Consider the following 24381-nt stretch of genomic DNA (forward strand, 5'->3'; position numbering starts at 1 on the left):
TCCCCCTTCCATTCACTGTTACCCCCTCAACTCCCTTCCATTCACTGCTACTCCCTGACTCCCCCTTCCATTCACTGTTACCCCTCAACTCCCTTCCATTCACTGCTACTCCCTGACTCCCTCTTCCATTCACTGCTAATCCCTGACTCCCCCTTCCATTCACTGTTACCCCCTCATCAACTCCCTTCCATTCACTGTTACTCCCTGACTCCCCCTTCCATTCACTGCTACTCCCTGACTCCCCCTTCCATTCACTGCTACTCCCTGATTCCCCCTTCCATTCACTGCTACTCCCGGACTCCCCCTTCCATTCACTACTACTCCCTGACTCCCCCTTCCATTCACTGCTACTCCTTGACTCCCCCTTCCATTCACTGCTACTCCCTGACTCCCCCTTCCATTCACTGTCACCCCTCATCAACTCCCTTCCATTCACTGCTACTCCCTGACTCCCCCTTCCATTCACTGCTACTCCCTGACTCCCCCTTCCATTCACTGCTACTCCCTGACTCCCTCCTTCCATTCACTGCTGCTCCCTGACTCCCCCTTCCATTCACTGTCACCCCTCATCAACTCCCATTCACTGTTACTCCCTGACTCCCCCTTCCATTCACTGCTACTCCCTGACTCCCCCTTCCATTCACTGTCACCCCTCATCAACTCCCATTCACTGCTACTCCCTGACTCCCCCTTCCATTCACTGCTACTCCCTGATTCCCCCTTCCATTCACTGCTACTCCCTGACCCCCCCCTTCCATTCACTGCTGCTCCCTGACTCCCCCTTCCATTCACTGTCACCCCTCATCAACTCCCATTCACTGTTACTCCCTGACTCCCCCTTCCATTCACTGCTACTCCCTGACTCCCCCTTCCATTCACTGTCACCCCTCATCAACTCCCATTCACTGTTACTCCCTGACTCCCCCTTCCATTCACTGCTACTCCCTGACTCCCCCTTCCATTCACTGTCACCCCTCATCAACTCCCTTCCATTCACTGCTACTCCCTGACTCCCCCTTCCATTCACTGCTACTCCCTGACTCCCCCTTCCATTCACTGCTACTCCCTGACTCCCCCTTCCATTCACTGCTACTCCCTCACTCCCCCTTCCATTCACTGTTACCCCCTCAACTCCCTTCCATTCACTGCTACTCCCTGACTCCCCCTTCCATTCACTGTTACCCCCTCAACTCCCTTCCATTCACTGCTACTCCCTGACTCCCCCTTCTATTCACTGCTACTCCCTGACTCCCCCTTCCATTCACTACTACTCCCTGACTCCCCGTTCCATTCACTGCTACTCCCTGACTCCCCCTTCCATTCGCTGTTTCCCCCTCAACTCCCTTCCATTCACTGCTACTCCCTGATTCCCCCTTCCATTCACTGCTACTCCCAGACTCCCCCTTCCATTCACTACTACTCCCTGACTCCCCCTTCCATTCACTGCTACTCCTTGACTCCCCCTTCCATTCACTGCTATTCCCTGACTCCCCCTTCCATTCACTGTCACCCCTCATCAACTCCCTTCCATTCACTGCTACTCCCTGACTCCCCCTTCCATTCACTGCTACTCCCTGACTCCCCCTTCCATTCACTGCTACTCCCTGACTCCCCCTTCCATTCACTGCTACTCCCTGACTCCCCCTTCCATCCACTGCTACTCCCTGACTCCCCCTTCCATTCACTGCTACTCCCTGACCCCCCTTCCATTCACTGCTACTCCCTGACTCCCCCTTCCATTCACTGCTACTTCCTGACTCCCCCTTCCATTCACTGTTACCCCCTCAACTCCCTTCCATTCACTGCTACTCCCTGACTCCAGTTTCCATTCACTGTTACCCCCTGACTCCCCCTTCCATTCACTGCTACTCCCTGACTCCCCCTTCCATTCACTGTTACCCCCTCAACTCCCTTCCATTCACTGCTACTCCCTGACTCCCCCTTCCATTCACTGCTACTCCCTGACTCCCCCTTCCATTCACTACTACTCCCTGACTCCCCCTTCCATTCACTGCTACTCCCTGACTCCCCCTTCCATTCACTGTTACCCCCTCAACTCCCTTCCATTCATTGCTACTCCCTGACTCCCCCTTCCATTCACTGCTACTCCCTGACTCCCCCTTCCATTCACTGTTACCCCCTCAACTCCCTTCCATTCACTGCTACTCCCTGACTCCCCCTTCCATTCACTGCTACTCCCTGACTCCCCCTTCCATTCACTGCTACTCCCTGACTCCCCCTTCCATTCACTGCTACTCCCTGACTCCCCCTTCCATTCACTGCTACTCCCTGACTCCCCCTTCCATTCACTGCTACTCCCTGACTCCCCCTTCCATTCACTGTTACCCCCTCAACTCCCTTCCATTCACTGCTACTCCCTGACTCCAGTTTCCATTCACTGTTACCCCCTGACTCCCCCTTCCATTCACTGCTACTCCCTGACTCCCCCTTCCATTCACTGCTACTCCCTGACTCCCCCTTCCATTCACTACTACTCCCTGACTCCCCCTTCCATTCACTACTACTCCCTGACTCCCCCTTCCATTCACTACTACTCCCTGACTCCCCCTTCCATTCACTACTACTCCCTGACTCCCCCTTCCATTCACTGCTACTCCCTGACTCCCCCTTCCATTCATTGCTACTCCCTGACTCCCCCTTCCATTCACTGCTACTCCCTGACTCCCCCTTCCATTCACTGTTACCCCCTCAACTCCCTTCCATTCACTGTTACCCCCTCAACTCCCTTCCATTCACTGCTACTCCCTGACTCCCCCTTCCATTCACTGGTACCCCCTCAACTCCCTTCCATTCATTGCTACTCCCTGACTCCCCCTTCCATTCACTGCTAATCCCTGACTCCCCCTTCCATTCACTGTTACCCCCTCATCAACTCCCTTCCATTCACTGTTACTCCCTGACTCCCCCTTCCATTCACTGTTACTCCCTGACTCCCCCTTCCATTCACTGCTACTCCCTGACTCCCCCTTCCATTCACTGTTACCCCCTCAACTCCCTTCCATTCACTGCTACTCCCTGACTCCCCCTTCCATTCACCGTTACCCCTTCAACTCCCTTCCATTCACTGCTACTCCCTGACTCCCCCTTCCATTCACTGCTAATCCCTGACTCCCCCTTCCATTCACTGTTACTCCCTCATCAACTCCCTTCCATTCACTGTTACTCCCTGACTCCCCCTTCCATTCACTGTTACTCCCTGACTCCCCCTTCCATTCACTGCTACTCCCTGACTCCCCCTTCCATTCACTGCTACTCCTTGACTCCCCCTTCCATTCACTGCTACTCCCTGACTCCCCCTTCCATTCACCGTTACCCCTTCAACTCCCTTCCATTCACTGCTACTCCCTCACTCCCCCTTCCATTCACTGTTACCCCCTGACTCCTCCTTCCATTCACTGCTACTCCTTGACTCCCCCTTCCATTCACTGCTACTCCCTGACTCCCCCTTCCATTCACTGTTACCCCCTCATCAACTCCCATTCACTGTTACTCCCTGACTCCCCCTTCCATTCACTGCTACTCCCTGACTCTCCCTTCCATTCACTGCTACTCCCTGACTCCCCCTTCCATTCACTGCTACTCCCCGACTCCCCCTTCCATTCACTGCTACTCCCTGACTCCCCCTTCCATTCACTGCTACTCCTTGACTCCCCCTTCCATTCACTGCTACTCCCTGACTCCCCCTTCCATTCACTGTCACCCCTCATCAACTCCCTTCCATTCACTGCTACTCCCTGACTCCCCCTTCCATTCACTGCTACTCCCTGACTCCCCCTTCCATTCACTGCTACTCCCTGACTCCCCCTTCCATTCACTGCTACTCCCTGACTCCCCCTTCCATTCACTGCTACTTCCTGACTCCCCCTTCCATTCACTGCTACTCCCTGACCACCCCTTCCATTCACTGCTACTCCCTGATTCCCCCTTCCATTCACTGCTACTCCCTGACTCCCCCTTCCATTCACTGCTACTCCCTCACTCCCCCTTCCATTCACTGTTACCCCCTCAACTCCCTTCCATTCACTGCTACTCCCTGACTCCCCCTTCCATTCACTGCTACTCCTTGACTCCCCCTTCCATTCACTTCTACTCCCTGACTCCCCCTTCCATTCACTGTTACCCCCTCATCAACTCCCATTCACTGTTACTCCCTGACTCCCCCTTCCATTCACTGCTACTCCCTGACTCCCCCTTCCATTCACTGCTACTCCCTGACTCCCCCTTCCATTCACTGCTACTCCCTGACTCCCCCTTCCATTCACTACTACTCCCTGACTCCCCCTTCCATTCACTGCTACTCCCTGACTCCCCCTTCCATTCACTGTCACCCCCTCATCAACTCCCTTCCATTCACTGCTACTCCCTGACTCCCCCTTCCATTCACTGCTACTCCCTGACTCCCCCTTCCATTCACTGCTACTCCCTGACTCCCCCTTCCATTCACTGCTACTCCCTGACTCCCCCTTCCATTCACTGCTACTCCTTGACTCCCCCTTCCATTCACTGCTACTCCCTCACTCCCCCTTCCATTCACTGCTACTCCCTCACTCCCCCTTCCATTCACTGCTACTCCCTCACTCCCCCTTCCATTCACTGTTACCCCCTGACTCCTCCTTCCATTCACTGCTACTCCTTGACTCCCCCTTCCATTCACTGCTACTCCCTGACTCCCCTTCCATTCGCTGTTTCCCCCTCAACTCCCTTCCATTCACTGCTACTCCCTGACTCCCCCTTCCATTCACTGCTACTCCCTGACTCCCCCTTCCATTCACTGCTACTCCCTGACTCCCCCTTCCATTCACTGTTACCCCCTCAACTCCCTTCCATTCACTGCTACTCCCTGACTCCCCCTTCCATTCACTGTTACCCCTCAACTCCCTTCCATTCACTGCTACTCCCTGACTCCCCCTTCCATTCACTGCTAATCCCTGACTCCCCCTTCCATTCACTGCTACTCCCTGACTCCCCCTTCCATTCACTACTACTCCCTGACTCCCCCTTCCATTCACTGCTACTCCCTGACTCCCCCTTCCATTCACTGTCACCCCCTCATCAACTCCCTTCCATTCACTGCTACTCCCTGACTCCCCCTTCCATTCACTGCTACTCCCTGATTCCCCCTTCCATTCACTGCTACTCCCGGACTCCCCCTTCCATTCACTACTACTCCCTGACTCCCCCTTCCATTCACTGCTACTCCTTGACTCCCCCTTCCATTCACTGCTACTCCCTGACTCCCCCTTCCATTCACTGTCACCCCTAATCAACTCCCTTCCATTCACTGCTACTCCCTGACTCCCCCTTCCATTCACTGCTACTCCCTGACTCCCTCCTTCCATTAACTGCTACTCCCTGACTCCCCCTTCCATTCACTGTCACCCCTCATCAACTCCCATTCACTGTTACTCCCTGACTCCCCCTTCCATTCACTGCTACTCCCTGACTCCCCCTTTCATTCACTGTCACCCCTCATCAACTCCCATTCACTGCTACTCCCTGACTCCCCCTTCCATTCACTGCTACTCCCTGATTCCCCCTTCCATTCACTGCTACTCCCTGACCCCCCCTTCCATTCACTGCTACTCCCTGACCCCCCCTTCCATTCACTGCTACTCCCTGACCCCCCCCTTCCATTCACTGCTACTCCCTGACCCCCCCTTCCATTCACTGCTACTCCCTCACTCCCCCTTCCATTCACTGTTACCCCCTCAACTCCCTTCCATTCACTGCTACTCCCTGACTCCCCCTTCCATTCACTGCTACTCCTTGACTCCCCCTTCCATTCACTTCTACTCCCTGACTCCCCCTTCCATTCACTGCTACTCCCTGACTCCCCCTTCCATTCACTGCTACTCCCTGACTCCCCCTTCCATTCACTACTACTCCCCGACTCCCCCTTCCATTCACTGCTACTCCCTGACTCCCCCTTCCATTCACTGTCACCCCCTCATCAACTCCCTTCCATTCACTGCTACTCCCTGACTCCCCCTTCCATTCACTGCTACTCCCTGACTGCCCCTTCCATTCACTGCTACTCCCTGACTCCCCCTTCCATTCACTGCTACGCCCTGACTCCCCCTTCCATTCACTGCTACTCCCTCAACTCCCTTCCATTCACTGCTACTCCCTGACTCCCCCTTCCATTCACTGCTACTCCTTGACTCCCCCTTCCATTCACTGCTACTCCTTGACTCCCCCTTCCATTCACTGCTACTCCCTCACTCCCCCTTCCATTCACTGTTACCCCCTCAACTCAACTCCCTTCCATTCACTGCTACTCCCTGACTCCCCCTTCCATTCACTGCTACTCCTTGACTCCCCCTTCCATTCACTGCTACTCCTTGACTCCCCCTTCCATTCACTGCTACTCCTTGACTCCCCCTTCCATTCACTGCTACTCCCTGACTCCCCCTTCCATTCACTGCTACTCCCTGACTCCCCCTTCCATTCACTGTTACCCCCTCATCAACTCCCATTCACTGTTACTCCCTGACTCCCCCTTCCATTCACTGCTACTCCCTGACTCTCCCTTCCATTCACTGCTACTCCCTGACTCCCCCTTCCATTCACTGCTACTCCCCGACTCCCCCTTCCATTCACTGCTACTCCCTGACTCCCCCTTCCATTCACTGCTACTCCCGGACTCCCCCTTCCATTCACTGCTACTCCCTGACTCCCCCTTCCGTTCACTACTACTCCCTGACTCCCCCTGCCATTCACTTCTACTCCCTGACTCCCCCTTCCATTCACTGCTACTCCCTGACTCCCCCTTCCATTCACTGCTACTCCCTGACTCCCCCTTCCATTCACTGCTACTCCCTGACTCCCCCTTCCATTCACTGCTACTCCTTGACTCCCCCTTCCATTCACTGCTACTCCTTGACTCCCCCTTCCATTCACTGTTACCCCCTCATCAACTCCCTTCCATTCACTGCTACTCCCTGACCCCCCCTTCCATTCACTGTTACCCCCTCAACTCCCTTCCATTCACTGCTACTCCCTGACTCCCCCTTCCATTCACTGCTTGCCACAGTCACTTACCCTCCCTTCCCTGGTCCTTCAATGTTACCCACCCTCGCTTCCACTGCTTTTCACTACTACCTACCCTCAGTTCCCTCGTCCTTCACTGTTACTTGCCCTTACTTCCCCGGCCTTTCTTTGCTACCCACCCTCACTCCCCATCATTCACTGCTACATACCCTCACTTCCCCGGCCCTTCACGGCTACCCACCCTCACTTCTCCGGCCCTGCCTCCCTACCCTCCCTCACTCCCAATGTCATTCACTGATGCCCACCCTCACTTCCCAGTCCTTCCTTGCTACCCCCCTCACTCTCGGTCATTCACTTCCCCTGCGATTCCTCACTTTCCCGGTCCTTCACTGCTACCCATCATTGTTTCCCCTCACTGCTACCCACCCTCACTTCCCTGTCTTTCGCTGCTACCCATCCTCACTTCCCAAGTCCTTTCCTACTACCCACCCTCACTTCCACTACCCTTCACTGCTACCCACCATCCCTTCTTCTCACTGATACCCACCCCCACTTCCCCTGCCTGTCACTGCTAACCACCCCCACTTCCCCCTCTTCAAGCCCCCACCGCAGATCATCTCCCCCCCCCAACCCCCCATCATCCTCCAGCCCCTCCCCCTTAAAATTCCTTTTGAAGATAATCTTCCACAAAAAGGTACATCAAAGGGACGGGACAGGACATTATGCATGATTAATCCAGAGACCAGGACAGAAATGTGTTTTACATTTACTGGCAAAGACCAGGCAGGGGCCACTATTGATGCATTACTGGCACTTTGTGGCATAAATGACCTTTAATTATGACTCTGACTCTGCAGACAGTCCTACTGTTATCCCCTGGTGTCTCTGATCAGGTGGCTGCAGTTGTATTGTTTGGACTCATTGTACATATGTTTGCTTTTATTTGTATATGTGTCATCTCTCATTGAAGGGCAGTCAAAGTATGTAGCTACTGTTTCACGAGTCTCACAATAAGATAGCTGTTAATGGGCAAATGTGAGAAAGGTTGAAAATCATAACTGTAAAGGTGGAAAAATTTCAGATTTGCAAGGAAGAATGTCTTTTGAAATGTTTTGGGAGCAGAGATGAAGCCCCCTTTGCTTTGAAGCGCCTTGCACAAGCACACTTTAACTCTTGGAACAGCGCTAGTCCTCGTGTGAATGTTGTGTCCACGAGGGTGAAGTGGATTCGGACAGAGATGGAAGTGCTTTGTAACACCATGGTAGGACAATGAGTAAGGGACACAAGAAGATAGTAAAGTCCCTCCTTTTCTCATTCTTTCCCCAGTGAGACGCTCCCGGTGGAGTTTCTTGGCGGGAAGCCCCTCTGTATGAACCAGTACTACCAGATCCTGTGTTCGTGCCGCATCCCCGGGGCCAAACATGATTCTGTCGTCAACTACGCCCGGACAAAGAAGCCCCCAACTCACATCACGGTTGTGCACAACTTCCAGGTATGGTACTTGGCACCAGACCTTTCATTGCAGGGGGTCCTTCTGAACTTGCAACAGTAGGCTTGGAGCTATCCCAATGGCAGCAGCTGGGCAGAGTTCTTCTGTGGAGCAGGGCTTCCAGCGGAGTCCTGTCCTGCCGGGCTGATACCCACTGCTGGCAGTGCTGAGTCCTGTCCTGCCAGGCTGATACCCACCATTAGCAGGGATGAGACTTGTCCTGCTGGGCTGATACCCACCGCTGGTAGGGCTGAGTCCTGTCCTGCCGGGCTGATACCCACCGCTGCAAGGGCTGAGTCCTGTCCTGCCGGGCTGATACCCACCGCTGCAAGGGCTGAGTCCTGTCCTGCCGGGCTGATACCCACCGCTGGCAGGGCTGAGTCCTGTCCTGCCGGGCTGATACCCACCTCTGGCAGGGCTGAGTCCTGTCCTGCCAGGCTGATACCCACCGCTGGCAGGGCTGAGTCGTGTCCTGCCAGGCTGATACCCACCGCTGGCAGGACTGAGTCCTGTCCTGCCGGGTTGATACCCACTGCTGGCAGTGCTGAGTCCTGTCCTGCCAGGCTGATACCCACCATTAGCAGGGATGAGACTTTTCCTGCCGGGCTGATACCCACCGCTGGCAGAACTGAGTCCTGTCCTGCCGGGCTGATACCCACCGCTGGCAGGGCTGAGTCTTGGCCTGCCGGGCTGATACCCACAGCTGGCAGCGGTGAGTCCTGTCCCTACCAGGCTGATACCCACCGCTGCAAAGGCTGAGTCCTATCCTGCCAGGCTGATACCCACCACTGGCACGGCTGAGTCCTGGCCTGCCGGCTGATACCTACAGCTGGCAGGGATGAGACTTTTCCTGCCGGGCTGATACCCACCGCTGGCAGAGCCGAGTCCTGTCCTGCCAGGCTTATACCCACCGCTGGCAGCGCTGAGTCCTGGCCTGCCCGGCTGATACCCACAGCTAGCAGCGGTGAGTCCTGTCCCTACCAGGCTGATACCCACCGCTGGCAGAGCTGAGTCCTGTTCTGCCGGGCTGATACCCACTGCTGACAGTGCTGAGTCCTGTCCTGCCAGGCTGATACCCACCGTTAGCAGGGATGAGACTTGTCCTGCCGGGCTGATACCCACCGCTGGCAGGGCTGAGTCCTGGCCTGCCCGGCTGATACCCACCGTTAGCAGGGATGAGACTTGTCCTGCCGGGCTGATACCCACCACTGGCACGGCTGAGTCCTGGCCTGCCGGACTGATACCCACTGCTGGCAGTGCTGAGTCCTGGCCTGCTGGGCTGATACCCACCGCTGACAGGCCTGAGTCTTGTCCTGCAGGGCTGATACCCACAGCTGGCAGCTGTGAGTCCTGTCCCTGCCAGGCTGATACCCACCGCTGGTAGGGCTGAGTCCTGTCCTGCCGGGCTGATACCCACTGCTGGCAGGGCTGAGTCCTGTCCTGCCGGGCTGATACCCACCGCTGGCAGGGCTGAGTCCTGTCCTGCTGGGCTGATACCCACCGCTGGCAGGCCTGAGTCTTGTCCTGCAGGGCTCAGCCACTTCATTGGCAGCACTCAGCTTTGTCCCCACCAGGGCAGCTCAGTCCCCGCCAGAAGAAGGCGGGTGATTGAAACTGGAACAGGGCTAGAGTCTGCTTCTGAGCTTGGTATTAGAGGGTATGTTTTGGCAGCATTTCTGTGTGCAGTTTTGTCCAAGTGCTGAACTTCCCAAAGTTAGAGTTAAAAACTCTTAAGAAGTGTGGGGAGCAGGCTGTCTTGCATGGCTGAGTGCTGGAAGAAAATGGGTTTTTGATTGAAGGGGTGAAAATCCTTCTCAATCAGCAGCCACAATCCTTGTCAGGGTGAACCACAAAAGTCACTGAATGAAACTTTGCCTAACCCTCTGATAGGCTCAAAATCAGTCAGGCTTAACTTAAGGCCACTGTTTTAAGTATTTATGTAGCACACAAACCGTAATAAAGTGAAAACATAGCACAAGAAAAATCCTACTCCAATTTAGACCAAACTGACAAAACTCCAGTCAGAAAAATCGGAGATATGCAATTTTAAATGTTTGATTAAAAATAGTGTCAAGAAGCAGAAAGCGCTAACAACTATAGGTATCTGGTCGTGCTAGGCTGGGAGAGTCACAAGTTGAGGCTTAATGCGATGGAGTGTGGACTGGATACGGGACCATGTTAGTCCCACAGAAAAAGGTTCAATAAAACCGATTTTGCTCTTGCAGCTTATTACCCGTGAGGGTACCCAGGCGCTTACCTTTTCAAAGTCCGGCGTGCAGAGTTCAGAACTTCCGGGTTTCACAGGAGTAGCTCAGCGGATGCCAACCAAGGGTCCAGCACCTGGAGAAGCAGCTGATGAGGATCAGGAACTCACTCCAGTAGAGACCAGCAGTGCCCAGGCAGGACCATCTGCGTGTCCAGATGAAGTCTAGTTGTAGATCCCAGCAGGGGCTACAGCAGGACAGTAGGGTAGTTGCGGAGAGGCCTCTGGAGCTTGTTGTGTTCCTGTAGCTCAGAACAGGAGGTTAGCCGCCTGGCCCTTCAGTCACTCAAGTTAGCCTGGGTTAAAAGGTCCAGGCCATCCTCTGAAGAACAACGCAGGCCTCAAGCAGCATGGCCATCCTCTGGGGAACAAGGCAGGCCCCAAGCAGCATGGCCATCCTCTGGGGAACAAGGCACACCTCAGGCAGCAGGGCAGTCCTCTGAAGAACAACACAGGCCTCAAGCAGCATGGCCATCATCTGGGGAACAAGGCAGGACCCAAGCAGCAGGGCAGTCCTCTGAAGAACAACACAGGCCCCAAGCAGCATGGTCATCCTCCGGGGAACAAGGGACACATCAAATGAACAATGCAGGCTTCAAGCAGCATGGCCATTCTCTGGGGAACAACGCATGCATCAAGCAGCAGGGCAGTCCTCTGAAGAACAACGCAGGCCTCAAGCAGCATGGCCATCCTCTGGGGAACAAGGCAGGCCCCAAGCAGCATGGCCATTCTCTGGGGAACAACGCATGCCTCAAGCAGCAGGGCAGTCCTCTGAAGAACAACGCAGGCCTCAAGCAGCATGGCCATCCTCTGGGGAACAAGGCAGGCCCCAGACAGCATGGCCATCCTCTGGGGAACAAGGCACACCTCAGGCAGCAGGGCAGTCCTCTGAAGAACAACACAGGCCTCAAGCAGCATGGCCATCCTCTGGGGAACAAGGCAGGACCCAAGCAGCAGGGCAGTCCTCTGAAGAACAACACAGGCCCCAAGCAGCATGGTCATCCTCCGGGGAACAAGGCACACCTCTGAAGAACAATGCAGGCTTCAAGCAGCATGGCCATTCTCTGGGGAACAACGCATGCCCCAAGCAGCAGGGCAGTCCTCTGAAGAACAATGCAGGCCCCAAGCAGCATGGCCATCCTCCGGGGAACAACGCATGCCCCAAGCAGCAGGACAGTCCTCTGAAGAACAATGCAGGCCTCAAGCAGAGTGGCCATCCTCCGGGGAACAACGCAGGCCCCAAGCAGCATGGCTATCCTCCGGGGAACAAGGCACACCTCTGAAGAACAATGCAGGCTTCAAGCAGCATGGCCATTCTCTGGGGAACAACGCATGCCCCAAGCAGCAGGACAGTCCTCTGAAGAACAACGCAGGCCTCATGCAGTATGGCAGTCCACTGAAGAACAACGCAGGCCTCAAGCAGCGTGGCCGACCTCTGGTGAACAAGGCATGCCTCAGGCAGCAGAGCAGTCCTCTGGGGAACAAGGCAGGCCCCAAGCAGCATGGCCATCCTCTGGGGAACAAGGCACACCTCAGGCAGCAGGGCAGTCCTCTGAAGAACAACACAGGCCTCAAGCAGCATGGCCATCATCTGGGGAACAAGGCAGGACCCAAGCAGCAGGGCAGTCCTCTGAAGAACAACACAGGCCCCAAGCAGCATGGTCATCCTCCGGGGAACAAGGCACACCTCTGAAGAACGATGCAGGCTTCAAGCAGCATGGCCATCCTCTGGGGAACAACGCATGCCTCAAGCAGCAGGGCAGTCCTCTGAAGAACAATGCAGGCCTCAAGCAGAGTGGCCATCCTCTGAAGAACAACGCAGGCCCCAAGCAGCATGGCTATCCTCCGGGGAACAAGGCACACCTCTGAAGAACAATGCAGGCTTCAAGCAGCATGGCCATTCTCTGGGGAACAACGCATGCCCCAAGCAGCAGGACAGTCCTCTGAAGAACAATGCAGGCCTCAAGCAGAGTGGCCATCCTCTGAAGAACAACGCAGGCCTCATGCAGTATGGCAGTCCACTGAAGAACAACGCAGGCCTCAAGCAGCGTGACCGACCTCTGGTGAACAAGGCATGCCTTAGGCAGCAGAGCAGTCCTCTGTAGAACAACGCAGGCCCCAAGCAGCATGGCCATCCTCTGGGGAACAAGGCACACCTCAGGCAGCAGGGCAGTCCCTAGTAGCAACAAGGTAGGTCTCGAGAAGCAGAGCAGTCCTCTGAGGAACAAAGCAGTCCTGGAGCAGCATAGCAGTTCTCTGGATAAGAAGGCAGTCTTTCTTCTGTATTGTCCAGGAGTGTACTGAAGAGAGGGTCCTGTCTTTTTTTTACCTGATGCCAGCTTTGAGGCAGAAGAAAATTCCGGTTGTTTTCTCCCCACAGTTAGTTCAAGACGTTTCCTGCTCAGGCTCCACAGAGTCTGGGGTGATAATATACTAGTATACAGTTATTTATTTGTAAGTGTTCTGGAGGCAGTCTTTGAAATGTAATTGGGGCGTGGAACCGCTCCACCCCTCCCATCCTGGCAGAATGGCCCTCTTCTAGCTACAGCAGGTCCTATATTTCACTGTCTGGGCCCAATACACATTCCTGATGGGGGTGCAATTAACACACCCAGGCAGCAAGAACCTCTTGTAGGCGCTAATGGATTTACAATTACAGATTTTTGAACCATGAGTGTGCAGAAATCCACAGTATGAATCCCATGCCATAGGTGGAATGTGGGTTTAGAAGGAAGGGCTGGCCTCGTATGTTTGTGAACGCCGACACACACGTATGTTTGTGAGCATTGAAACTGTAATATGTTCCTTTCCTGCCCGGACAACGACTGAAAAGTAGCTCCCCTTCCCATAAAAAGCCACTTTTGCGAAAGGGGCACCCTTTCTGCTAATCTTCAATCTGTGCTATGTAGAGTTCTGCCCAGGGGAAATCGAAACCTGCACGAGATGTTACTTGACTTCCTAATAGTATGCCTAGAGCCCTGCACCTGTCCCAGCATCCCAGGTGTACTAAAGAGCATGTTTGTGAATTCCCCAAAGTAGTAAATCTGCACTTGTGAGTACTCGTACTTCTACAGGTTAAGATTTGCTACTTTTACATCAATTGGACGATATGCGTTGGGCAGACCGATCTGCCCCTTTGTGGCTTTGGGACTGTCTGATACACTTCTCTTCTCTAGCTCTTCTCATCTTCCTTCTCCCATTTTCTCTGTTCTTTTGCCCTACTGCTCCCCCTCACTGCTCCTTTTAGTCTTCTCCCACCTCATGCTTCTCTTATCTCTTCCACTCTCTCGCAGTCTCATTTTCACTCCCCTTTTCTACTCCTTTCCTTTCTTGCCTTCCCCTCTGTTGTCCTTTCCCCTCCACCTTCTATTCTCAGACTTCCCCTGTCTCAAGCCTTTCCTCTCTCACTCCTCCCCTCGCATGACACACCTGTCCTTTCATTCCCCATGCCTCCTTCACTCCTCTCCTCTCATGCCTCCTCATCTGTCCTCTCTCACTCCTCCCCTCGCATGACACACCTGTCCTTTCATTCCCCGTGCCTCCTTCACTCCTCTCCTCTCACACCTCTCTGTACCCCTCCTCTGCCCTCTCACTCCTCCCCTCGCATGACACACCTATCCTTTCATTCCCCAAGCCTCTTTCACTGCTCATCTCACACCTCTCTGTACTTCTCTGTCCTCTCTCACTCCTCCCATCACATCACACATTCCCCATACCACCTCCTTCACTCCTCTGCTTGCACGCTGCTCTGTGCTCCTCTGGTCTCTCACGCCTCCCCTCACACGACACACCCTTCCTTTCATTCCCCATGCCTCCTTTACTTCTCCTCTCATGCATCCCTCCTCATTATTCAATTTTTCTTATATTATTCCTCTCTTGCTCCTCTCCTCTTGCCCCTATCCCCTTCATGCTTCTCTCTCCTTCCTTCTGTTCTCACTCTCCCCTTTCTCACTGCTACGTCTCACTCCCCCCCCTCCTTCACTGCTACATCTTACTCCTCCCCTCTGTCACTATCCTTTTTTCTTGCTCCTCGTCTATCTCTACTCCATTTACTCCCTCAGATTCCTTCAGTACACTGCCCTCTTCCTCCTCTCCTCCTGTTTGCCCTCCTCTTACTCCTGCACCTCCCCTCTGCCACACTCCGTCATACCTTCTTTTTCACTTATCCATTGTCTTTCTCCCACGTCTTTGCGTATTACACTATGCCTCTCTCTTACTCTGGCTCCTTGCTCCCCTCCTTGCTTCTCCCCCTCACTCCTACCCTTTCCCAGTGGTACTACCTCACCTGTTCCCTCTCTTCTGCCTCTCCCTCCATGCACCTTTCCTTTCTCCTCCCAACACTTATCCCTTCCCTCTTTACATCACCCTCGTGCTCCTCCTTTCTCCTTCCAGTCTTAATCCTTCCTCTTTTACTCTGTCCTGTGTGCTCCCTCTCGTGCTCCTTGTTCCTTCCATCTCTCGCTCTTCACTGCATATGCTCGTCTCCTTCCTCCCATTTTCTCTCACTCATGGTCGCCGACATCCACCCGGCTCCTTCAGTTTCTCATTCTTTGCCCTCTGCCATTTCTTACTCCCACCTCTTTCTACTTAGTTTTACCCCTTCCCTTTTCCCTCTCTATTCCACACTTCACCTATGTCATTGCTAATCACTCTTTGCACCTTTTCTTACATTCCTCTCTCAGTTTTGCTCCTTAACACTTGGTTTCTTTAACTTAGATCCATCTCTCTCAACTCAGTTTCTCATTCCTTCCTCCTGTTTTTTTCAGTTTTTTGAGCTAGATGTTTATAACAGCGATGGGACGCCACTCACATCTGACCAGATCTTCATGCAGCTGGAAAAGATCTGGAACACATCCCTTCAAACTAACAAAGAGCCCATTGGAATACTTACTTCCAACCACAGGAACTCCTGGGCCAAGGCTTACAACACACTGGTCAAAGGTAAGCCTTCCACAGTGACAGCTGGGCCAAGGCTTACAACACACTGATCAAAGGTAAGCCTTCCACCGTGACAAAAGGACTGAGGCTTACAACATACTTATCAAAGGTAGGCCTTCCATGGAAACACCTAAAGTAAGGCTTACAACACACTGGTCAAAGTTAGGCCTTCCACAGAGACAGCTGGGCCAAGGCGTACAACACACTGATCAAAGGTAAGCCTTCCACCGTGACAAAAGGACTGAGGCTTACAACACACTGATCAAAGGGAAGCCTTCCACAGTGACAGCTGGGACAAGGTTTACACCACACTGATCAAAGGGAAGCCTTCCACAGAGACAGGTTTACAACACACTGGTCAAAGTTAGGCCTTCCACAGTGACAAAAGGACTGAGGCTTACAACACACTGATCAAAGGTAAGCCTTCCACAGGAACACATGAGCCAAGGCTTACAACACACTGATCAAATGTGCGCATCCCAAGCTTTATGTCCCCAGAAGCAAGTTCCAGATGTCAAGAACCATCAGCTGAAGGATGTGAGCAGCTAGCACAACCCTTCCATGATAAGATTAAAAACATCCAGGACCGCCTCCTCTCTAGCAGGTTGCTGGAAGGTGTCAGCCTAGACAGTATCTATGTAAGTTATCTCCTGCATTCCATAGGATCTCACTCCAAGTTTGATCCTGTTTCTATGGAAGATTCCCTGATAGCTGTTCAAAGCCTCAAGGCGGGCTCTCTGGTGGACCCTTGCCCTCTAATGTACAGGTGCTTGGCGCAAGAGTGATCATCCCTTTAGCCACTATACTCTTGAATGATTCGCTGCATTCAGCATTGGTACCATGGGCCTGGAAGCGGGCTAAGATCCTGCCTCTGCTGAAAAAATCTCAAGCAGCCCAGCCGAAAAGTTCCAATTACAGACCCATATTCTTGCTCCCAGCTGTGTCAAAAGTTTTGGAGAAACATGTCCACTCACAGCTCTCCTAATACCTGGAAGCCAACAATTTATTACATATCAGTCAGTCCGGCTTTCGCCCATGTTTCGATACTGAGACAGAGGTGGTGGATTGCATCAGGAGTATTTTAGACTCTGGGGGAAGGCATTACTGATAATGTTAGATCTTTCAGCGCCTTCGATACAGTTCCCCATGCCGCTCTACTGGCCTGTCTCAAAGATATTAGAATTGGGGGTATCGCCTTAGACTGACTGACAGCGTTCCTTGAAGGATGTGGGCCAGAGGTTTGTCTCCCTCCTCTCTCCTCTGAACCGTGTGGTTTGCAAGTTGAAGTACCTCAGGGCTCGGCTCTGAGCTCTACTTTATTCAACATCTGCCTTTCTCCTCTTGCCCCACCTACAGAGGCCTTGGGAGCAAAAATAATTTCATATGCTGATGACACCCGGCTACTGCTTTAATGGTACTGTAAGACCGAGTTCCCTGGTGAAAATATTAGAACCTGCTTGGCAGCTGTCATCCAGTGGCTTACGTCTCATCAGCTCAAATGTAATGCAGAAAAAATGGGGCTGTTATTTTTTGGAACTAAGACCCACGAATCATGGCAATCTTTTGGGCCAGTTGAAGTCCCCTTTCCAAGGCGCCGAGCGTACTCGGTGAAGAACTTTGGCACTAAAATCAATGATGGCCTTTAATTACTACGGCAGGTGAACACAGTAGTAGGGTCCTGCTTCGGATTACTCCGTATCTTAACAAAGTTTCTTCATTTTTTGTCCTTCTCAGTCAGGAAACCGATGATACAGGCGCTAATGTAATCTATTCTGGACTATGGTTGTGCCTTGTATCTGGGCCTTCCTGACTACCTTATTACCAAATCACAGGTGGTCCAAAATGCAGCAAGACATACTCTCCTGGGTTTGCCTTTCAGAGCACACGTGTCTCCACATCTGAAGGCGCTGCATTGGTTCCCTATAAAAAAGAGAATCTTATTTAAGACTCTTTTTCTGGTCCATAAAGCCCTTAATCATACGGGCACCAAATATCTTAGGGCACGCATTTGTTTTTTTGCTCCCTCTAGATGCCTTCGTTCAGCCAAAGTTTTCTTAGCCAAGACTGCTAAGATTAGGCGCACAGGGGCTGGCGGCAAATCCTTCTCTTTCTTAGGTCCATCGGCTTTGGGCAAACATCCTTCTGAGATTCAGAGCATTACAGATGTCTAATTTCAGCAAAAGACTGGCTACATGGTTGTGTAATCAAGTCTAAACTGATTAGGCCTTATATCTGTTGGCAGAGGTGCAGAGCCCCAGGACACTCGTGGAGTAACAGAGCGCTTTATAAATGCCCATTCATCCACAGTGACAGCTGTGCCGAGGTTTACAACACACTGGTCAAAGGTAGGCCTTCCACAGGAACACCTGGGCCAAGGCTTACAGCACGCTGATCAGAGTGACAGCTGAGCCGAGGTTTACTACACACTGGTCAAAGGTAGGCCTTCCACAGGAACACCTGGGCCAAGGGTTTAACATTATTGTCAATGGTAGTCCTACAGTGACAGCTGGGCCAAAGGATTCAGCACTGATGAAAAGTTGGGGTCAACCAAGTCCCGTAACACAGATGAAAGGCAAAGCCCAGCCACAGAAACAGCTGGAACAATGCCTACAGCTATGATCAAGTCATCCCAACTCAGGAATTTCTGTGCAAAAGCTTCCAGCAATGACCAATAGAGGGCACTGCAGGTGCACATTGACCCGGGCATACAACATTCGAGTGAGATAGTCTATCCATCGCCTCCAGCATTGATCATAGGCAGACCCAGCTGAGCCCACATCATTTGTCAAAGGTATCGTTTACCACACGGACAGTTCAGCAAGTGTCTCTACAAACGGATGCCAGAAACCTGCTCACACGGCTGATTATGGCCCGGGTAATACCAAAGGCACCAGCCGCATACATTGGATCTTATTAGGCAGGACTGCCTCGTACAGACTTATGTAATGTTATGTTATGTTATATTGATTTGTATAGCGCACTAATCATTTGAGAGGGTATCCAAGAGGTTGGGCAAATGCCTGAGGTTACAATGCTGGGTAACCTCAGGCAACTTGGTTCTAAAGCTTTACATCTACTACTGGAGATTCCACAAGTTTCCATAATGGAAATTTCATATGTGCTTAGTGTATATAATTAATTTTGTTGCACGTTTTCATCCCAACTCTTGTGTGACCTCTTTATGAACCACTTCTGTTGCAATTAGGAGTTCTGTATATGCACCTGTGAGCTGGAGTGTATGACAGCGAAGGACCCTGGGAGAGGGGCAGGGACCCTTGTGATGGACACACCATTTCTCACCGACCCTTCACAGTGTGATAAGCAACATTTGCCACAACCATCCTTTGGCGTTCAGTACAGTTTTTATGTGGCAGTTGTCTGTTCTCATTTGCATAATATAAGCCTCAACATGAAGGTTAACATGTCAATCTAATGTTTTAAGCACCGCTTCATGCATCCATCACTGGGCATTTCCCCTCTCCCGGTGGACTGACTTGAACACGTGCTTTGTCCATGTTTGTTCATAGACTGGCATCTTACCAAACTATTACATGTTTGTCTCGTTCTCTTCCTCTCCAGATAAGATCAACAAGGAGTCTGTGAAAAGAATCCAGAAGAGCATCTTCACGGTTTGCCTGGACGCGCCCATCCCCCGTGTGTCTGATGACCTGTACTTGAGCCGCGTGGCTGCACAGATGCTTCATGGCGGGGGCAGCCGCTGGAACAGTGGCAACCGCTGGTTTGATAAAACCCTGCAGGTAAGTCGTGCACGCTCAGCGCAGGGCCGGTACAAGTAGGTAGGGAGGGACCTCCTGCTGGGCAGTCTCTGTGTGGCAGTGAGTGAGTTTGTACTCCTTGATTTAGGTTTCCTGAAGTATGTCTGGTTTCACCACTGAACGGCAGGCTTTGGTCACATTCAGATTAATAAAGTGATTGAAATGTTCCTTTATCTGTTTTAGTAGATAAATTACCCAGTATATTTCATATAATATAAAACGCCCCATGTGTTCCACCAAATAATGTAAGGCTTTAGTCATTTTTGGGTTTAGGATGTGCCTCCAAATTAGGTGAGTACCTGTGAACCAATTCATTGGCATGTGGCGTGGCCTAGTACACCGTGGACCCCATCTAGCTTTAGACTCTGCCCTGGTGTCTAATATTTGATTCTCCGTCGTATCTGTTCCAAGTACTTGTTCTTAATATGTACTAAAGAAGGAGCAGAGCTTTTCCTGGTGTTTTTTACTGCAGCCTTATACGTTCCAGACCCAAGACCTACTTGATGGATTCCAGAGTGTGGTGGAACACAATAGCTGCCTCTGTGCGTGTTATCTATCGCTTGGTAAGGTACAGCGACAAAAGATGGCCTCATGACCTACTCAATGGATTCCAGAGTGTTGCGGACCACAATAGCTGCCTCTGTGCGTGTTATCTATCACTTGTTAAGGTACAGCGAAAAAAGATGGTCTGAAGACACATTTAATGGATTCCAGAGTGTGATTCCATAGCCGGCTCTATGTGTGTATTCCATCATTTGTTAAGGTACAGCGACAAAAGATGGCCTCAAGACCTACTCAGTGGATTCCAGAGTGCGGCTTAAGGTACAGTGACAAAAGATGGCCTTAAGACCTACTCAGTAGATTCCAGAGTGTGGCCTAAGGTACAGTGACAAAAGATGGCCTCAAGACCTACTCAGTGGATTCCAGAGTGCGGCTTAAGGTACAGCGACAAAAGATGGCCTCAAGACCTACTCAGTGGATTCCAGAGTGCGGCTTAAGGTACAGTGACAAAAGATGGCCTCCAGACCTACTCAGTGGATTCCAGAGTGCGGCTTAAGGTACAGCGACAAATGATGGCCTCAAGACCTACTCAGTGGATTCCAGAGTGCGGCTTAAGGTACAGCGACAAAAGATGGCCTCAAGACCTACTCAGTGGATTCCAGAGTGCGGCTTAAGGTACAGCGACAAATGATGGCCTCAAGACCTACTCAGTGGATTCCAGAGTGCGGCTTAAGGTACAGTGACAAAAGATGGCCTCAAGACCTACTCAGTGGAATCCAGAGTGCGGCTTAAGGTACAGTGACAAAAGATGGCCTCATGACCTACTCAGTGGATTCCAGAGTGCGGCTTAAGGTACAGTGACAAAAGATGGCCTCAAGACCTACTCAGTGGATTCCAGAGTGCGGCTTAAGGTACAGCGACAAATGATGGCCTCAAGACCTACTCAGTGGATTCCAGAGTGCGGCTTAAGGTACAGCGACAAATGATGGCCTCAAGACCTACTCAGTGGATTCCAGAGTGCGGCTTAAGGTACAGTGACAAAAGATGGCCTCAAGACCTACTCAGTGGATTCCGGAGTGCGGCTTAAGGTACAGTGACAAAAGATGGCCTCAAGACCTACTCAGTGGATTCCAGAGTGCGGCTTAAGGTACAGTGACAAAAGATGGCCTCATGACCTACTCAGTGGATTCCAGAGTGCGGCTTAAGGTACAGCGACAAATGATGGCCTCAAGACCTACTCAGTGGATTCCAGAGTGCGGCTTAAGGTACAGTGACAAAAGATGGCCTCATGACCTACTCAGTGGATTCCAGAGTGCGGCTTAAGGTACAGCAACAAATGATGGCCTCAAGACCTACTCAGTGGGTTCCAGAGTGCGGCTTAAGGTACAGTGACAAAAGATGGCCTCATGACCTACTCAGTGGATTCCAGAGTGCGGCTTAAGGTACAGCGACAAATGATGGCCTCAAGACCTACTCAGTGGATTCCAGAGTGCGGCTTAAGGTACAGTGACAAAAGATGGCCTCATGACCTACTCAGTGGATTCCAGAGTGCGGCTTAAGGTACAGTGACAAAAGATGGCCTCAAGACCTACTCAGTGGATTCCAGAGTGCGGCTTAAGGTACAGCGACAAATGATGGCCTCAAGACCTACTCAGTGGATTCCAGAGTGCGGCTTAAGGTACAGTGACAAAAGATGGCCTCATGACCTACTCAGTGGATTCCAGAGTGCGGCTTAAGGTACAGTGACAAAAGATGGCCTCAAGACCTACTCAGTGGATTCCAGAGTGCGGCTTAAGGTACAGCGACAAAAGATGGCCTTAAGACCTACTCAGTGGATTCCAGAGTGTGGCTTAAGGTACAGTGACAAAAGATGGCCTCAAGACCTACTCAGTGGATTCCAGAGTGCGGCTTAAGGTACAGCGACAAATGATGGCCTCAAGACCTACTCAGTGGATTCCAGAGTGCGGCTTAAGGTACAGCGACAAATGATGGCCTCAAGACCTACTCAGTGGATTCCAGAGTGCGGCTTAAGGTACAGTGACAAAAGATGGCCTCAAGACCTACTCAGTGGATTCCAGAGTGCGGCTTAAGGTACAGTGACAAAAGATGGCCTCAAGACCTACTCAGTGGATTCCAGAGTGCGGCTTAAGGTACAGTGACAAAAGATGGCCTCAAGACCTACTCAGTGGATTCCAGAGTGCGGCTTAAGGTACAGTGACAAAAGATGGCCTCAAGACCTACTCAGTGGATTCCAGAGTGCGGCTTAAGGTACAGCGACAAATGATGGCCTCAAGACCTACTCGGTGGATTCCAGAGTGCGGCTTAAGGTACAGCGACAAATGATGGCCTCAAGACCTACTCAGTGGATTCCAGAGTGCGGCTTAAGGTACAGTGACAAAAGATGGCCTCAAGACCTACTCAGTGGATTCCAGAGTGCGGCTTAAGGTACAGTGACAAAAGATGGCCTCAAGACCTACTCAGTGGATTCCGGAGTGCGGCTTAAGGTACAGTGACAAAAGATGGCCTCAAGACCTACTCAGTGGGTTCCAGAGTGCGGCTTAAGGTACAGTGACAAAAGATGGCCTCATGACCTACTCAGTGGATTCCAGAGTGCGGCTTAAGGTACAGTGACAAAAGATGGCCTCAAGACCTACTCAGTGGATTCCAGAGTGCGGCTTAAGGTACAGTGACAAAAGATGGCCTTAAGACCTACTCAGTGGATTCCAGAGTGCAGCTTAAGGTACAGCGACAAAAGATGGCCTCATGACCTACTCAGTGGATTCCAGAGTGCGGCTTAAGGTACAGTGACAAAAGATGGCCTCAAGACCTACTCGGTGGATTCCAGAGTGCGGCTTAAGGTACAGTGACAAAAGATGGCCTCAAGACCTACTCAGTGGATTCCAGAGTGCGGCTTAAGGTACAGTGACAAAAGATGGCCTCAAGACCTACTCAGTGGATTCCAGAGTGCGGCTTAAGGTACAGCGACAAATGATGGCCTCAAGACCTACTCGGTGGATTCCAGAGTGCGGCTTAAGGTACAGCGACAAAAGATGGCCTCAAAACCTACTCAGTAGATTCCAGAGTGTGGCGGACCAAAATAGCGTCTCTGTGCGCGTTATCTATCGATTGTTAAGGTACAGCGACAAAAGATGGCCTCAAGACCTACTTAATGGATTCCAGAGTGTGGCGGACCACAATAGCGTCTCTGTGCGCGTTATCTATCGATTGTTAAGGTACAGCGACAAAAGATGGCCTCAAGACCTACTTAATGGATTCTCGAGACTGGCCCCTCAAGGCTCCAAGGCTGGCACTATTACAGGGCTTCAGTTAAAACAGAAGACTCCGCCTTCAACAGATAACCTTCTGAGTGCTAAGCGCTGCCTTCCTGCTCTGTCGTCATCTAATAGCCCAATTCAGCCTCCAGAGATGGACCATACTATTTGCCTTGTTCATGGCCTCTTGGCACTTCTATTCATTGAAACATTCGTAACTGGGGCGGCTGAGATCATGCCATCCATTGTCAGTGACTTCATCACCAAGGCGCCTGACTTCACAAGGGCACAGTACATCAGGACAGTTCGGCCGCTCCATAGTCGTGGAGATCCTCTTCTGGGTCACCCTACAGGCACAGACACAGCCTCTTCTAAGGATAGAAGTTCTCTTGGGGTCAGTCCTTCAAAACTTTGGAGCCACATTAATCTGCTCTGGCATCTCTCACATCTGCCTACCCTTCAAGAATCTCCTTCTTACAGGGTGCCAGATTTCATTAGCCTGCTAGAAAGTTTGTAGATTACCAGCACTTTCTTGTAAAGGTCATATTTTCTTTAAAGATGGAATCTCTTTAACAACAAATCCAAGCTTTAGCTCTATAGTCCCAACATAATTTACTCTAAACAATAGTATTGCATTACCACCTTTCTTTACCGCAACCTATCACTGCAGCAAAAAAGAGCCCCCCATTCTCGGAATATCAACAGATGCTTGAAGCTCTGTTATCATTTAATAATTCCCGTCAATTGGATCAGCTGTTTGTGGCCTGGAGATTGAGACAAAGATGAACCCTAAAGTACACAAACATTAGCCGTATGGATTGTCTCATACATTACCTTGGAGCACAGTGCGAACAGACCTATTTTAAACGACTAGAGCCCACTTTATTCAAAGTGGGGCTGCCACAACTGCTCTTTTTGCAGACTATCTCAGAAACAAATTTATATAGTAGCAACGTTGACAACAACACACACTTTCACAAAGCATTACTGTACTGGTGTTGAATCCAGAAATAAATTCCCAGTGAGACACGCAGTCCTCGGAGACCTTTCAAATTAGAGAAGCTTAATTTCTACCTACCACTAAATGATTGATACTGTTTCATTAAGCTCGACTCATGAATGGAATCTATA

General features: G+C 51.6%; 1 protein-coding gene across 1 annotated transcript in view; it reads left to right on the forward strand.

Moving 5' to 3' along the window:
- CRAT (carnitine O-acetyltransferase) overlaps window positions 1–24381 on the forward strand; it is a 336972-nt gene that overhangs the window by 173951 nt on the left and 138640 nt on the right. Inside the window, exons 5-7 of the mRNA XM_086924849.1 lie at window positions 8338–8503; window positions 15530–15704; window positions 19281–19459. Of these exons, the coding sequence (XP_086780975.1) occupies window positions 8338–8503; window positions 15530–15704; window positions 19281–19459 (520 nt within the window). The remainder of the gene's footprint in view (window positions 1–8337; window positions 8504–15529; window positions 15705–19280; window positions 19460–24381) is intronic.

This window comes from Lissotriton vulgaris, chromosome 5, assembly GCF_964263255.1.
Source record: "Lissotriton vulgaris chromosome 5, aLisVul1.2, whole genome shotgun sequence".
Taxonomy (NCBI): Eukaryota; Metazoa; Chordata; class Amphibia; order Caudata; family Salamandridae; genus Lissotriton; species Lissotriton vulgaris.